The sequence below is a fragment of the Nomascus leucogenys genome, chromosome 19 (assembly GCF_006542625.1).
Source record: "Nomascus leucogenys isolate Asia chromosome 19, Asia_NLE_v1, whole genome shotgun sequence".
NCBI classification, from domain to species: Eukaryota; Metazoa; Chordata; class Mammalia; order Primates; family Hylobatidae; genus Nomascus; species Nomascus leucogenys.
In genome coordinates, this window is record NC_044399.1 from 35,315,828 (window position 1) to 35,333,582 (window position 17,755).

At 52.2% G+C, this 17,755-nt stretch overlaps 1 protein-coding gene across 2 annotated transcripts in view; it reads right to left on the reverse strand.

Annotated features, from left to right (window-relative positions):
• The window catches only part of RAB11FIP4 (RAB11 family interacting protein 4), a 141,093-nt gene that overhangs the window by 40,721 nt on the left and 82,617 nt on the right, over positions 1–17,755 (reverse strand). The window contains exon 1 of one of the 2 annotated variants that reach the window (XM_030799655.1): positions 3,065–3,234. The exons of the other annotated variant lie outside the window; for it this stretch is intronic. Within the exon in view, the coding sequence (XP_030655515.1) occupies positions 3,065–3,094 (30 nt within the window). The 5' untranslated portion in view covers positions 3,095–3,234. Of the gene's footprint in view, positions 1–3,064; positions 3,235–17,755 lie in introns of those variants that run through there. 2 annotated transcript variants of the gene reach the window in all.

Sequence of the window (17,755 nt, forward strand, 5' to 3'; positions counted from 1 at the left end):
GCCCAGCACAGAATCTGGCACAAAGTAGACAACCAAGAATCTGGCGAATGAATTCAGTACCACTTGTCCTGTACTGGGAGATGTGCTGGGGGCTGAGCGAACAGAGATGGGGAAGCCTCCGTGTCCCGAAACGCCTCCTGGTGAGGGAGACTGTGGTACCATTCAGGGGCAAAGATCGTACGACATCCAGTAAGGCACCAGGTGGGACTGCCAAATTGGCGTGCCTGTCTTGTGGTGCCTAACTGGTATGGATGGGACCACCCAATAATCCAGCCATGAGACCTGAGACGAAGTAACTGGGCATTGATCTTTGAGGCCAGTGTTTGAAGCCATAAGTGCCCAGTTCCTGAGTCAAGAGCCAGCAGAGCTGACCCAGAGGAAAACAGAGCCCAGCCCCGGGGGTTCTGTGTGCCTAGCAAGGCCAGGACACTGTGCCCCACTGCTAACACCAGGCAGCAGGCACGAACAGATAAAGATGCTTCGGCTGGGTGTGGTGGCTCATGCCTGTAGTCCCAGCGCTTTGGGAAGCCGAGGCAGGCGGAACCCTTGAGCCCAGGAGTTTAAGACCAGCCTGGACAACATGGCAAAACCCCATCTCTACAAAAACAAAGACAAAAATTAGCCAGATGCAGGGTGGCACACACCTGTAGTCCCAGCTGAGACTGAGGTGGGAAGACTGCTTGAGCCTGGGAGGGTGGGAGGCTGCAGTGAGCCCTGAACACACCACTTGATTCCAGCCTGGGCCATAGAGCAAGACCCTGTCTCAACTCAATTAAAAAAAAAAAAGATGCTTCCTTTTCAAACACAATGAGCCCGGTGCCAGGAGACAGCATGCCCTTTCCCGTTCGGAGATGCCTGCCTTCTGGGGACTGCTCACCTGCTATTTCATTGGGAGCCTCTCCTGCCCCCTTCACCCACTCCTTACCCATACCCGAAACATATAAAGTGAAATTGCGAAGTCTCCTCAGAACAGAATCAGTTGTGAAAAACCTCAGCATAACAGTTTGCTCAGAGCGGGGACTGCCAGATACCTATGGGTGCAGATGAAGGAGGGAGTTGCAAGGGCCCCAGGTGAATGGCCAAAGAGAAAACCTTGGGTCTGAAGTAGCCTGCCTACCAGGAGGGGAAGGGGCTAGGAAGGCACTAGCATGCTTTAGGAGGGGCACAGATGGTCGGGAGGGAGAGTGGGGGGCGGTGGAGTATCTCAAGCTGCAGCCCAGAGCCTTCCGAGTGCAGGCTGCCTCTGGAACCCCGAAGGAGGTGGCTTAGAACCCACTGGGCCCTCTAATTTCTTCTGCTTTTCCTCCCGCACTTGGCGAAAAGTCCCTTCCGGGGCAGGCTCCAGGCAGTCTCTCCTGCAGACCTCCCTTAGGGCAAAGGTCATGCCTCCCAGCTGGCTCACCTGGCCTGGCTAGTCCCGCCCCTCGCCTCCGGCCCAGTCTTATCTCTTCTACTGGCCTTAGTCATTTACTCCACCCCCTTCGCCTAAGTCCAGTACCCCTTTCAAATTCCGAAGCTGTTCTCCACTACGCATTTGTCCAAGCGCGCTGCCTCCTACAGTGAAGAACCCAAGCGGCTTCCCTCCCCACGCCAGGCCACACTCTCCCCTGTGAAGTCACAGGGACCTCAAAGACAACTGCAGGCAACTTGCAATCAACTTAGAAGAGCCGGGCAGGCCCAGAGCAGACCCAGTATTCAGACTGCCTGAGCTTGCAAACACCTTGAAGGCAGGGAAGTGTCCCGTGTGTAATGTTCCCTGGGAACATAATCAACAGTCCCCGAAAGCCAGAAGGCAGGGTAAGGTTTGGGCCAGTGCCAGGGTGCCAGCACCTGGGGGAGACCCCAGTCAAAGGCAGCGACTGAGGCACTCCACCAAGGCAACGCTAGTTGGTGGGGGGAGGATATGGGGGGGAGTGAGAGAGCTCCTATTGCAGAGGTCTAGTGGCACACAATTAGTACTGCCTCCGACCCCTTTGAGTCTCCTTTTTCCCATCCCAGCAACCACCGTAACCACCTTTCAGCTGGGGCAGGACCTGGGGATGTTCCAAGGCATGTGCCTGCCCCATTGCTTTTCAGCGTCCCAGGAGCCCAAGCCAATGCCACCTGCCTCCTGCCCTGGGAGGGCAGGGCAGAGGTTTGGTGGATCACCAGGAACCAGCCCAGGGTGCTGCCACTCCAAGACCTGGTGGAGGCTAAGTGCAGAGACAGGACCCAGACCTCTCACATTACTTTGAGAAAATCAGTCAGTCAAGGAAAACTGGCATGGCCCTCAGGGCGAGTGAGGTGTCATTTCCAGCCCTCTGTGGGAGAGCAGGGTGAGGGAAAAGGGAAAGAGGAGGCACTGGAGAGTTTGCACAGGCGAGGAGTAGGGTCCGGGGCTGTGTTGGAACCCAGTTCCCCACAGCACAGACACGGTCTCCAGAGACTGCGCCGCCAGGACATTGGAGACACTTGTCGCCTGCAGAGAGAAGCGGCTGTGCCAACAGCTCCCACCACCGGGGCAGACTGGCCGCCTCAAGGGCCACAACACACCTCCCACCACGGCAGCTTCTCGGCTTGGGGAGGGGCAGGGCCCCGACCCCACACCACGACCTGGGCTGGCCCCGAGGACTACCCCCCTCCACCCGCCCAGAGGGACGGGGGAAGCCAGGAAACAGGCTCTGTGCAGCCGCCAAGAGCTACAGGAAAACTTCGCGGCGCTCAGCCCCCTCGGGGACCCGGCCCAAGGGTACGGCGCTGGGGACCACGCCGATCCCGCAAGGGCAAGAGGGCTGGGTCGCTGCGGACGGAGGTGGGGCGCGCCGTCGGGTCCCCAGGGAGGCGCCCCAGCAAACGAGCCCCCTTCCCAGCCCACTAAAAGCACTTCCTGGAACTGCGCTGGGGAAGGAGCCGCCACCCGCGCACCTGGCAGCGGCTTCTACTCGCGGCCGAACAAGCTGGCTCAGGTAACCCAACCTCCCAGGCCAAGTCCGCTCTCCGCCAACTTCCCGGGGCGGCGGGCCGGGCCCAGCCAGGTGCGCGCCGCCGGAGCCCTGCGAGCGCCAGCCCCGGGGCCGCGGCTTACCTGGCTCCCGAGAGCTGGCGGGGTGCGCATCCGTGGGCCGGTCTCCGGCAGAGGCGCGGGCAGCCCTGAAGCGCAGGAACAATCCCGGCCCCGCCGCCGCCGCCGCTCGCACTTCTGGGCACCAGTGGAAGGCGCGGCCCCGCCCCCGCCCGTTGCCGGGAGACCCGCGTGGGCCGAAGGGCTCTTTGTATCAAAGCTGCGGTGACATCACGAGGCGCCTGGGCCCCAGGACTCGGGGGCGGGGCCGCGCGCCGGGGCGGGGCGGGGGCGGGGGCGGAGGCGGAGGACCGGGACGCGGCCCGGGAACCCGAGCCGCGGGGCGGGGCCCAGGTAACCCCGCCCCCAAGGTAGGGGCAGGTGGCTCCAGGGCGCGGACCAATGGCCGCGTGGCCGGCCCCACCTCCGGAGGTGGAGCTCGCCTGGGTCCGCCTGGCTCCGTGCGGCCCGGGCCGGGAGTCCAGGAGGCGGCGTGTGAGCTCGCGCCCCTGCCAGGTAGGCGCTGTAGTCTCTTGCCCGTTCCGCGCCACCCTCACGGTTTTTTGTCACCGCACTATGAGATTCCGGCCGGCGCTCCCCGGCTCACACTGCGCACCCCGCCCCACACGGCCCGCCGCCGCCTCCACCCCGTAATGAGTCCGGGGGCGCCTAGGCTGACTTTCATCCAGAGTCCTACCCACAACTTTCCCAGCCTTTTCATGTGAAGTTGGAACCATCTCCATAACCAACCCAGCAACACAAAGAACCAAGCGGCAACGAGAACTAAAGAACCAAAAAAAAAAAAAAAAAAAAAAGGAGAGGACCCTTCCTGTTGAATGCTAGTAAATATTATTTATGGCAAACATGTGCCCTCAGGCCGGGCACAGTGGCTCGGACAAAGTGGCCGAGGCGGAGGATCTTTGAGGCCAGGAGTTTGAGACCAGCCTGGGCCACATAGCGACACCTCGTCTCTACAAAAAATTAAATGTTTAAAAATGTACTCCTCTTCCCCCCATCACTCTTAACCATGCCCTGGACTTTAAAAAGGCAAAAATGAGATGAATGTAAAGCGGCAACTATTGCAAATGTGGATGCCCTTCGACCTGCTGTTGCACTATATAACTTGAGTGAGGGGAGAGATTTATTTTCCTGTCTGGCTCAAAGCCACCTTTGCCTTCCCTGTGTCTTCACTGGCCAACAAAGTGGCACTGGCACTTTATTACGGGCAGGACCAGTGGAGCATCTGGGTGCTTTGGTCCTGCACCACCCTACACACCCACCCACACCCACACATGCGCGCACACACACACACACACACACGCACACACGCACCAGCTTTGCCCACTTCTCTGCCTCTTTGCCCACTTCTCTGCCTTTTGGCTATCAACTCCCTTCTTCTCAGTCTCTCCTGCCAGTAAATTCTCAGCGGCCCCTATGTTTACCAGGGCTTGTCTCTGAGGCAAAGCAGCGGCTGAGGCTCCCAGAACTGCTGGGGACTTTCCAAGTGGGACAGCATTAGGTAGAGGAGGGCCTCCTGGCCAGAGCCACCTGAGAGAGGAGCTAAAGCTGTGGCCCCAAGAGAGAAACTCCACTGCCCCAGCCCTCTACCCAGAAAGTATGCCTTGCTGTTCAGAGATCTATGTGCAGAGGCCGGACTGTTTCTCTTGTTTGTGTCCACTCCCACAGTCTCCAACACACAGGAGCACTGTGGTGTATCATAAAGAACACACATGTTGGTTGGATGCGGCGGCTCGTGCCTGTAATCCCAGTGCCTATGAGAGGCCAAAGCAGGAGGGTTACTTGTGGCTAGGTATTTGAGGCCAGCTTGGACAACACAGCAAGGTATTTGAGGCCAGCTTGGACAACACAGCAAGACCCCATCCCTACCAAAAAATTAGAAATAACAACATTATAGGCAGGTATGGTGGCACGTGCCCGTAGTCCCAGCTACTTGGGAGGCTGAGGAGGATCACTTGAGCCCGGGAGTTTGAGGCTGCAGTGAGCCATGATGGCACCACTGCACTCTAGCCTGGTTGACCGCAAGACCCTGTCTCTTATTTGTTTATTTATTTATTTATTTTGAGATTTATATTTCATTCTGTTGCCCAGGCTGGAGTGCAGTGGTGTGAGCTTGGCTCACTGCAACCTCTGCCTCCCGGGTTCAAGCGATTCTTCTGCCTCAGCCTCTCAAGTAACTGAGACTACTGGTGTGCGCCACCACGCCCAGCTAATTTTTGTATTTTTAGTAGAGACGGGGTTTCACCATATTGGCCAGACTGGTCTTGAACTCCTAACCTCATGATCTGCCTGCCTCAGCCTCCCAAAGTGCTGGGATTACAGGCGTGAGCCACTGCGCCTGGCTGACCCTGTCTCTATTTAAAAAAATAAATAAGAGTACGTATGTGGTGTATCATACCACTGGCTTTGAAATCAAACAAACTTGAGTTTGAATTGAGTCTTATTTCCCAGATGTCCTGGGACAAGTTCTGTGACTTCTCTAAGACTCAATGCCTTCATCTGTAAAATGGGAATGGTACCTCACAGGATGTTGTACACCCTAGCACAGTGAGTACACTTAATTTTAGGCACTCCTCAAAGGTGTGGTGTGCGATTGAGCCCATGCACCCTGGGCCCACTCTATCTGCCTTCCGAGCTCCACCCTGAGACCTTAGCTCAGCAGTGTCCCAAAAGGTTTTAGGATGTGGCTGAGTCCAGGGGTTCTATCTTGGTTTTCCTTCTTCCCTTCCAAGTCCGATGTTGCCCCTAAGGATTATTAGGCTCCGAGAGCAGGTCACATGACAGGATCGTCCAGAACCAAGAAAGAAAAGCAGAAACCAAGGGTGATCATCCCTTCTCTGGTCGTGGCTCTCTTCCAGCGAAGGTCAACGGAGAAAGTCAAACCCCCTCCCTGTCCCCACCACGGGCAGCCTGAGCAACATTTCTCAAGAGCTCTATGGAATGGGTGGTATCAGTGGGTCCCTCTTTATTTTTCTCAGAGGTAGTGGAGTGGGGAATGTCTCCAGGTACTTGTCCTTAAAAGCAGAGTGACAAAGGAAGGCCACAGATGCATTGAACATTCCTGGGTTCGAAGCCTGCCCAGTTCCACCTACCAAGGGAAGTCAATGTTTTGGAGCCTCAGTCTCTCCCTTTAGAAAATGGAAATAAGACATTTCCTCTTGCAGTTGTGAAGTTTCAATGAAACAATAAAGTGTCTAGTGCAATGCCTAAGATGCTGCAGGTGCTCAATAAATGGAAGTTCCTAGTCACTACCAGCAGCATGAGTGAGCTGCAGTCTGACGCACTGGTTCTGTGCATGGGTGCCGGGGCCAAGGGCCATATCTTGGCTTTACCACCTTGTTGCTAAATGACCATGGACAAGTTTAAGTCCCAGTGTCTCAATTTCCTCATCTTTAAATTGGAGATAATAATAGTATGTATTTTAGAACTATTGTGAGGATCAAAATAATCAGGACCAGTAAAACACATAGAACAGAGCCTGGCACAGAGCAGGTAACCAATAAACAGTAGCTATTACTAATGATCATTATGGCAAGAGGCTGAGGGGAATAGAGGTGAGGATTAGAGGCAGCCTGAGGGAAAATTTAGGACCCTGACTTTTGAGGGAAGGGCTAACACTCTCCAGCAGGGTTCAGAGAAGCAGTGCTAGTCCAGTGCGGGGTGGGGTGGGGATGGTGACTGTATCTGATGGGCGAGATTAGACCCAGGATGAATATGGGATCTGAGGGCTCTAACACAGGCTAGGACTCAGTGTCCTTGGTTCAAACGGGGGCTAAGAGTGAGTTAATAGGAAATATAATCCTGCCTTCTGAGCACAGCACCACCTATGAGGATGTGGGGAAGGAAGGTCTTGAGTTAGGTACCTGGTCTCTTTGGTCTCTTAGCATAGCTGTGAGGTTCCTTTTTTTTTTTTTTTTTTTTTTAAGAGACTGGGTCAGGCCGGGTGCAGTGGCTCACTCCTGTAATCCCAGCACTTTGGGAGGCCGAGGCGGGCAGATCACCTGAGGTCAGGAATTCGAGACCAGCCTGGCCAACGTGGCAAAGCCCTGTCTCTACTAAAAATACAAAAATTAGCTGGGTGTAGTGGTGAGCGCTTGTAATCCCGGATACTGTGGAGGCTGGGGCAGGAGAATCACTTGAACCCAGGTGGTAGAGGTTGCAGTGAGCCAAGATCGTGCCACTGCACTCCAGCCTGGGTGACAGAGGGAGACTGTCTCAAAAAAAAAAAAAAAAAAAAAAGACAAGATCTTGCTCTGTTGCCTAGGCTGAAGTGCAGGGGCACAATCATAGCTCACTGTAGCCTCAAACTCCTGAGCTCAAGCAATCCCCCCACCTCAGCTTCCCAAAATGCTGGGATTACAGGCATGAGCCACCATGCCTGGACTCTCTATGTCTATTTTCTTTCTGCTGCCACCATGCAAGAGTTAGCTCAACATTAGATGGTGTAAAGAAGCAACATTCTGCACATGTTTGGGGCCATGTGGAACGACTGGCTAAATATACATATATGGTTTCATGATCATTATTTTGAGAAAAGAACCCTTCTGAACATTACCTAATGTTAACATTAGCCAAGCAACTGATGCCAACCAATATTAGCCAAGTGAACAAACAACAGCAGACATAAATAGTATTGGAGCTAAAACAAAAAGTCTGGCAAGTTGTTCTCAAACTGAGTTCGTTGGAACCCTCAGGGTTCTGTGGAGACTTCGCAAAAGGGAAGATGTGCTCCAGGGGAACCACAAAAATAGCTCCACTTCTGTCTGCTGTACATGCTGTCTTCTGCATGAAACTTCATGTGAATAAAGGGTTCTATGGCTTTAAAAATGTTTAAAATCACTGGTATAGTATAACCATTTCCCAGATAGGGGAGTGAGCCCCAGAGGTGGGAAATGGCATCTCCCCTCACAAGTAGCACAGTCAGTCAGTGGTGGAGCCAGGAGTAGAGCCGGGTCTAGAGCCAGGTCGCATTACTCTCAGTCTAGTGCTCTCCAAGGTGGACACCAGTCATTAATCAGGACTGTGAGCGTCAGTCAAACCCAGTCCATCTTAGCAGGGCTTGGTTCTGTCAACACACGCACAGAGGACATTCTTTCTTTACTTTTTTTTTTTTTTTGAGACGCAGTCTCACTCTGTCGCCTGGGCTGGAGTGCAATGGCATGATCTCGGCTCACTGCAACCTCCGCCTCCAGGGTTCAAGCAATTCTCCTGCCTCAGCCTCCTGAGTAGCTGGGACTGTAGGCGCGTGACACCACGCCTGGCTAATTTTTGTATTTCTAGTAGAGACGGGGTTGCACCATGTTGGTCAGGATGGCCTCGAACTCCTGATCTCATGATCCGCCCGCCTCGGCCTCCCAAAGTGCTGGGATTACGGGCGTGAGCCACTGCCCCCGGCCAGAGGACATTATTTCTGCCCAGGTGGGGCTCTATGTGTGGAAAAGCCCCCCTGGCAGCTGGCTAGGACTTTACCACAAGCACTTGTCCTCTCTCACCTCTCTCTCAGAGGTCCTTTGACTCCACACTCAGGAAGTTCAGCTACAACTCTTAAAGCTCAGCTTTCATCCCAGGTGGTAAATTCAGTATTTGATGACTTAAGCAGTGGCTTAGGGAAGGGACTACCAAGCAAGTAGGCAGGACTCTGAGACTGCAGAGGCCTCTTGACCCCAAAGGAAAGTGCTTCCTAATTTTTTTTTTTTTTTTTTTTTTTGAGTCTCCCTCTGTTGCTCAGGCTGGAGTGCAGTGGTGCGATCTTTGCTCACTGCAACCTGTGTCTCCTGGGTTCAGGTGATTCTTGTGCCTCAGCCTCCTGAGTAGCTGAGATTACAGGCATATGCCACCACACTTGGCTAATTTTTTGTATTTTTAGTAGAGATGGGGTTTTGCTATGTTGGCCAGGCTAGTCTCGAACTGGCCTCAAGTGATCTGCCTACCTCGGCCTCCCAAAGTGCTGGAATTACAGGCGTGAGCCACCGCAGCTGGCCCCCAATTTTTTATTTAGAAAAAAAATGGGAATGACTCTTGGATCCCAAAGCCCTCTCTCTCCAGTGGGGATGTGTCTAGGGGTCTGCACTAAGCTGGCATCTTCTCTGACCACTCCTTCCTCTGCCTCTTCCCACCAAACCCAGTGAACATGCAGGAGGCCTGGGTTCTGGGCTCTCCCTAACTTTTTGGGCCTCAGACTCCTGCCCTGGAAAAGCTGTCAGCTGGACAGCACATCTTTAGGTCTCTTCCAATTCTGCAACTATGTGCCAGCCCAGGAGAGGATCTTGGACTGTGGAAACAAGGTGTTTCCCTTGGCAAACTGTCCGGTGTTGGTGACTGTCCATTGGCTGGGATGATTTCACCAGTCTGCCCCTGGGGCTGGGTTCTCTTGTAACATCTGGCTGGATGCTGTGCAGACAGGGTGGGACCTGGTCTTATTGACTCTGGAGCCCAGGTTGAGTCTTCAGAAGCTCCAAGCTCTATTTTTGTCAACCTGTGCATGTATAAACAATGGGTTTTCTTACTCATTCAAGCCCAATGAAAGGGGAAAAATGGTGAGAAAACCAGTGTTCCCTCCCTAACAAACATCCCCTCTGACTCATTCAGTCATCCAAGAAGAGGAGGTGGCAGGGGAGGAGGAAGTCCAGCAAGGTCTTCTTTTGACTTGAATTGGGTGAGGGCAAGCAGAAAAATTTCCTTTTCCTCTACTCTTGGTAACATCAGGTAACTGCAAACCCAGACAGCGAAAACAACTCTCCTTTCCCCAAACACCTCACCCCCCCGGACCTCCTCCCAGACTTGGGCAGCACAGAGGTCCCACCCCAGGTGCCACTGCCCATGTCTCTGATTGGCTACTAATTCAGCTGGAAGCTTTGTAGGAGTGGACTGCCCTTTTTTAGGAGTGGACAACCCTTTAAAGCAGTGGTTCCTAAACTGCACTGCACATCAGGGTCACCTGAAGAACTTAAAAAATGATTGGAATCACTTGAAGCTAAAAAAATGTCAATAACATACCCCATGGCAACCTAATCTGAATGTCACGGTGGAAGCCAGGTGTTGGCAGTTTTTAAAGATCCTGGTGATTCTGATGCAGCAGTTTGGGAACTGCTTTGCTAAAGGCTTGCTGACAACAGTGGGTGTTGACATGATCACAGGTGAAGGGATCGTTTGTTCTTTCATTCCTTCATTCATTCTTTAATTCATTCCTTCATTCTTTCATTCATTCCTTCATTCTTTCAGTCATTCTTTCATTCATTCCTTCAATTGTTCATGAACAGTTAGTGCCAGGCTCTGTTCTAGGTGTTGTAGACACAGCCTTGATCAGTACCAAGTCTTGGTTGATTCTCGTGGAGCTGACATTTTAGTGGGAGAAGTCAGATGATGAAACAATAAATTAATAAGTGACATATATAATATGTGCTCTGAAGAAAAACAAAGCAGGGTATGGGCATAGAGAGACCCTGGAGGCAGGGAGACTATTTTCTTTCTTTTTTTTTTTTTTGAGATGGAGTCTGGCTCTGTTGCCAGGCTGGAGTGCAGTGGCATGCTCTCAGCTCACTGCAGCCTCTGCCTCCTGGGTTCAAGCGATTCTCGTGCCTCAGCCTCCCGAGTAGCTGGGATCACAGGCATGTGCCACCACATCCAGCTAATTTTTTTATTTTTAGTAGAGAGAGGGTTTCACCATGTTAGCCAGGGTGGTCTCGATCTCCTGACCTAAAGCGATCCACCCACCTCGGCCTCCCAAAATGGTGGGATTACAGGTGTGAGCCACCGCGCCCGGCCAGGGGGACTATTTTCACTATGGATTTAGGCACCAATTTTTGCTTCAGGAAAGGGTGGCTGTGCACTTGCCTGCTACTCCAGACTTTATTATTTACTCACTCTCTGGCCAAAACAGCCTTTCCTGACCATGCTCAACGTCCTACCTGCTGCCTCCCTGCTTGCCTCTTTCTCATAAGCCCCTTCTTCAGGGCCGAGGCCTGGCATCCTGGCACACAGTGTTCTCGCTCCTGCTCCTCCCCGACTGTCAGCAGTAACATCTGACAGGGGCCTGCACGAGGCAGTAATCTGTCAAGGATCATTTATGTGCAGCCGCCAAGGGCTTGTGAGGTGAGAGGCCATGTGGAGCAGTGGAGAAACTTGGAACTCAGGGCCAGAAGACCTGGATTTGAGGCCTGGATCTGCCACATATTGGCTAAAGGCAAGTAAGTTCACTGAGCCTCAGTTTCCTCCTCAGTCAAATGAAGAGAGCACAACCAACTTTGTAAGACTGGGAGGTGCGTTACAAGAGAAAAAGTCAAAGGCTTTTGCCTAGTGTTTTGCAAATATGAGGACTTTAAAACAATTATCTAGGCCTATATAAACATGAAATCACAATGCATTAAAGCCGGAAGGGATCCCATTTCACAAATGGGAAACTGAGGCCTAGAGAGAAGAAATGACTTACCTATAGTCACAAAGCTTGCTAACGGCAGACGGACCCACATCAATCCTAGAAAAGGGAGGTGGTTGGGAGTAGAGTAGGTATGCTGATTTAGTACCAAACTTTTGGCCTCCTCTGTCCACTAGGCAAACTCCTATTCATCCTTCAAAACTCCACCCAGGTATGAGTTCCCAGGTGATGCCTTCCCTGTCTTCTCCAGTGGTAATAAATTATTCCTTGGCTTCATGATCTCTATACCTGAATCACAAGCTCCGTTACTAGAAGGAACACACTGAATTGTCAGGATTGGCCTCCTGTCAGGTCCCCTACCATTCTGCAATTCCTGAGGACAGGGTCCATGCCCCTGGTGTCTTTGGACTTGAGCTCCTAACACGTCTGGCACACAGTAGTCACCTGGGGAGTGGTTAGGGCCCTGAATGGGACTGAGAATCCCTCACCCACAGACAATGGAAAGCTGAGGACTTGATTTTTGAATTAGCAGAAGCCTTTTCTGAAGTTCCTGAGATGGACATTTGAAAGGAGAGAGAACTTCTCAAGTCAGGCTGCCCTCTTCCCAGACACATCAGATCTCAACTCTGAAGAAACAACTCCTCTACCTAATCGGAACCTTGGACAAGGGCCCCGAAACCAAGGAGAGAACATTTCCCTGCAGCCTATTGTTAATAACAGCTATGAACTATGTGCCAGCCACTTCATTTCTTAATTTAATCCAACAATCTTGTAGAGTAGATGTTACCGCCCTCATGATACAAATATGGAAACTGAGGCTCAAGAGGATTAAGTGGTGACAGAGCCAAGATTTGTACCCAGATCTGGCCCATGTTCAGGACTCCCTTCTGCCTCTCTTGTTGCATCACTGGCTTACTTACAGCAACCGGAATTGCCTGGGAAGCAGCAGAAACTAATTAATAAGGATGACTGAAGACCATGAGCAATTAAAGGCCTCAAGTTCCTCTTCATCATCCTTGGGTTGCAGGTGTCTGCTGTCCAGCTCAGCAGTGTCTCAATCAGTGGCAGCCCACATCAGGCATCTATGATTCGCCTACATGCCCCTCTGCAGTCCTACCTGCTGGCTTAGAGCTGAGGACTGGCCACTACCTGCTGTTGACTTGGCTGCTGCCTCCCACCCCAATTCTAAGCCCAGGGAGACGCATCCTGCCATTTCCCTGGCTGCCACCAGATAAGCTAAGCAGTATGAGGCCAGGGCTTCAGGGAGGGAGAGAAGAAAGCAGTATTTGTTGTTTTCAAAGATGTGTTTTGTGGAAACCCCATCCCACTCTGATGGCAAGAAAGTGATCTGTGGTCAAATCAGCCGGTGAAATTCTTCACTCCCTCTTGGAGATGTCACAGGCACCTCTGCAGGAGAGAAGCCTCCCTAGCTTTTAAGCCCAGGCTTCCTTAAGGCAATTGGGCTTGGACAGGACCCTTCTTATTTAACATTTAACAACACAAGGGATCAGTGTTCTGAGAAGAGCACACCCGGGCAAACAATGCACCAGGCTCCCAACACACACAGAAGGCAGACGTTATGTTCATCTTAAAGGTATTCATAGCTGGCCAGGCACGGTGGCTCACACCTGTAATCCCAGCACTTTGGGAGGCCAAGGCGGGTGAATCATTTGAGGTCAAGAGTTCGAGACCAGCCTGGCCAACATAGTCAAACCCCGTCTCTACTAAAAATACAAAAATTAGCCAGGTGTGGTGGTGGTCGCCTATAATCCCAGCTACTCAGGAGGCTGAGGCAGGAGAATTGCTTGAAGCCAGGAGATGGAGGTTGCAGTGAGCTGAGATCTAGCCACTGCACTCCAGCCTGGGTGACAGAGTGAGACTCTGTCTCAGAAAAAAAAAAAGTATTAACAGCAAATGGCCACATAACACTTAATATATACAAGCTCTGTTCTAGTGTTTCACATGATATGAGCTCATTTAATCCTCCCAACCTACGAGGCAGGTATTATCCCCATTTAACAGATGGGGAAACTGAGGCTCAGAGAGGTTACTCAAGGACATACAGCTAGTAAGTTGAGAGCCAGGAGTCAAACCCAGGCAGCCTAGCTCCAGAGACTGTGCACCTAGCCACTATCCTATGTGAAAAAGGGAAGCTCAGGTTTGTATAATAAAATAACTTCCCCAAAGTAACCATCATAGAACCAAGACCATTCATTCATTCACCCCGTCATTCATTTACTCAAACAAGAATCACTGAGCAGAAACCACAGGCCAGGCCTAGTGCTGGCCACCCAGAGACCAAGGAAGAACAAGGGGCAGCCTTGCTGTGGACCTGCCAGCCGCCTGTCCAGGCGCCTCTGACACCCGCGCTGCTCTTCTCCCCACAGCTTGTCTGGGGACCTGGGGCTCTGCTGTCAGCTTCGCGCCCTCCCAGCCGTGGCTTCTCATCTATATCTGATGGGTCAAGGAGTGTGGGCGGGAGGCACCCAGCTTCTCCCCAAGCCCAGGCTCCTTCCTCAGCCCCACAGGGGAGCACTGAGCCCCCCACCAGGTAAGTGCCCCCTCCTCACAGTCGTGTGGGTGCTCCCTGCCCGAGGAACACTCCAGGTGGCAGCCATTAGTCTCGGATTTAGCGGCCTCCTGAGAGGCAGGATGACAGTGGACGATGGCGACTCTGAGTCTGTTCTGGGGTTGGAAGGACACGCCCTGAAGGGCTTGTAACTCCACTCTGAAAGCAAACAGAGGCCCCCACAATTGTCTCCTAAATTATCTCAGTGATGCTGGGATGAAGAAGTAACCCAAACCACAAGCAAGCAAGCTACCCCACAAAAGACAGAAGGAGGGCGGCAGGCTCTGCCCTGTGGAGAAGGCGGTGGGGCTGGGGAGAGGGCGGCTCCCTGGGGCCTGCCCAAGCTTATCCCCTGAATAAACAGGAGGCCACAGCAGACCGGATGGGCTGGTGTCGGGAGACTGGCTGGCCTCCGTGCTCAGTCACAGATGCCTCCTTTGTGCCTCCCCTGCCAGGGCTGGGCTGGGCAAAGGAAAACCAAAGGCGCCTGGCCTCTGGACATGGAGCCACTGTTCCACCCGCTTAGAGGAAAACCACAGCCCGGCAACAGCTCTGTGGCTGCAGCCCAGGCGGGCTGAAGGAGCGTCTGTGTTCAGGTAGAAACTGGAGAGGCCAGTGCAGTGGGGAGCAGTGGGGAGACAGGCTGCTCATGGGGTGCCCTAAAAAAGAAACCTTTCTTCCAGGCCAGGTCCCCTGTGGTCCCCACTGGATCACAAGGCCACATTCATGGGGTGAAGCCCCCTAGTGCCCCACCAGCACAGATTTCAGCCCCAGCTCTGCTATTACTACCTGTAGCTCGTCTAGTCTCTTAGCCTTGGTTTCTTATGTGACCAACAGAGTTAATAGTACACACAAGGCCAGGCACGGTGGCTCACACCTATAATCCCAGCACTTTGGGAGCCTGAGGTGGGTGGATCCCTTGAGGTTAGGAGTTTGAGAGTAGCCTGGCCAACCTGGTGAAATCCTGTCTCTACTAAAAATACAAAAATTAGCTGGGCGTGATGGCACGCGCCTGTAATCCCAGCTACTTGGGAGGCTGAGGCAGGAGAATCGCTTGAACCCAGGAGGCAGACATTGCAGTGAGCCAAGATTGCACCACTGCACTCCAGCCTGGGTGACAGACGAGGACTCCGTATCCAAAAAAAAAAAAAAAAAGTACAGTCGATTCTCATTATTTGCAGTAGTTATGCTCTATGAAGTCACTACAAACACAGAATCGTGAATACTGAACCATTGCCCCTAGGGGAAATACTGGTTCAATTCCTGTGAGCCTCTGATCACAACATTTTCATCAAACGATCAATGCATAACCTTGTTTTAAGCATGTCTCTGTTTAAAGACACTATTTAATATATATTGTTGATTCATTAACATTGAACTCACTGTAGCTCATGCCTGGGCAAAGTTTATCTAACACTCAGTCGTTATTTTCTCCACCAGGCACGTCCCAGCCTTCTTGCATTGAGGAACACTAGATAGCCTTTGGGGGCCATTTCAAATAGCAAAATCTCCAATAAAAAATACACAAAAATGCAGAAAACGTGGCACTAACTAGACCGTGAAGAGGACACTTGTTTACAGTATGAGAGCTGAAACAAGAAGGCTGCTTGTCGCCTTGTTTGACCTCAGCTGGGAACATGCACGTTGGGCAACTCAGCTTCACCACCCTGAGAATGTTTGCAAATGACCACAAAGGCTCTGCGAGTATTGATTTTGGTGTTACAAATGAATTTCAGCAAGCAGGCAAATTTGCAAATACAGAATGTGCAACTAATAAGGACCAACTGTATCTGTGTCACAGGGGTTTTGAGGGATGGTTTGTTAAATGACAGAATGCACGACGAATGCTTAGCATAGCAACAGCTCAAACCTTTTTACTGTAACTAGTATTGCTTGCTGAACCTACCATGTCTTGACAGCTTAGAATGTCTTTCTTTGTGCTTTTTCCAGTGAATGAAGCCCAGAGTCAGGTTGGAAGCACACCAGTGCCCTTTGCAGCTGGGAGACTTGCAGGTTAAGCTGACTCTCCTTTCTTCTTGTCTTCTCATCTCCAGCACTGCTTCCCACCACTCACTCACAGCCAGTGACCATGCCCAATGACCTCCTCACCAGGTCTATGCACCAACCTGCACAGGTGCCTCTATTCTGCCTTCTTCTTGATACAAAGCATTATTCACAGATGGACCCTTCCATGTGGGCCCTGGACCCCATCCCCTCCAAGGTTTTGCTCCTGCCGTCCCCCTTCTGAATCATCCATTTCTCCTTCTCTACGAGTGCCTCTCCTCACCACATTATGCCCCTGGCTTTAAAAGTTCCTCCAAGTTCCTCCCTGGACACCACAGCAGTTGAAATGAACTAATTAGAGTGTCGTGGGTCCTCATCTTACCTGAACAATCCTCATAGCACCTGGCGAGGTGAATCTCTCTGGTTTTTTTTTTTTTTTTTTTTTTTTTTGAGATGGTGTTTCGCTCTGTCGTGCCCAGGATAGAGTGCAGTGGTGCAATCTTGGCTCACTGCAACTTCCACCTCCCGGATTCAAGCTATTCTCCTGCCTTAGCCTCCCAAGTAGATGGGATTACAGGCACCGGATCTCTCCTTTAAACACTTTCTCTCTTTTTTTTTTTTTTTTTTTTGAGATGGAGTCTAGCTCTGTCCCCCAGGCTGGAGTGTAGTGGTGCAATCTCAGCTCACTGAAACCTCTGTCTCCCAGGTTCAAGTGAATCTCCTGCCTCAGCCCCCTGAGTAGCTGGGACTACAGGCATGCACCACCACACCTGGCTAACTGGTGTATTTTCAGTAGAGATGGGTTTCACCATATTGGCCAGGCTGGTCTCGAACTCCTGACCTTAAGTGATCCACCCACCTCAGCCTCCCAAAGTGCTGGGATTACAGGCGTGAGCCACTGCACCTGGTCCCTTTAAACCTTTCTTAGCTTGGTTCCAGGGCACCACCCCTCCAACCTCCTCAGCTCTCAAGGTTGGCATGCTCTGTGCTTCAATCCTCTTCCCTTCTCACCTAGCCTGAGACTTTAAATTCCACCAGTGCTGATGTCCCCACCCCACATTGTTGCTGCCCAGCCTAGACCTCTTCCTGGAGCTCCAAACTAAATGCATCCAATTGCCTGTGAGGAAGTTGACTGGGGAATGTCTTAGGGCTTGGCCTGTGAGGGCACAAGGGATGCAGGATGGGCAGAGGGAGAAGTGGATTGCATTGCAGCTGCAATGAGCCTCAGCCGACCCCCAGGGCATCTAGAGCCAGGATAGTCCTTCAAAGTTGCCCAGAAAGAGGCAAGGGGGCAAAATCATTGTGTCCCCACATGGACCAGCCTTCAGATGAGGGCTGCCCCAGGATGGGTCTGTCATCTTGGGCAAGGCAGCCCCTTTGGCTCCTGGGGACGGTCTGCAGCAGCCTTGGACCTCAAGGGGATGTGGATGCATACCACAGTGTGCAGACGACTTCAACTGACTATCCAGTGGGCAGCTCAAATTAACATGCTCACCACCCAAATATCGAGTTTCCCTCCATGCCCCCTGAGCAAATCGCACCAACCTCCATGCAGGAGCTCAGGTGAGAACCATGGAATAGCCCTGGATGGCTCTTTCCTCCACCTACATCAGCAGTCCTGGCAGCCTGGCCGAGCTGACCGCCTCTCACTGCCCTCGACCAAGCAGCCTCCTTCTCACCTTCTTTTCCCTGGACAAATGCAACCACCTAACTCTTCCCAATTCCAGTGCTGTCTTCCTCCAGGTGCTGC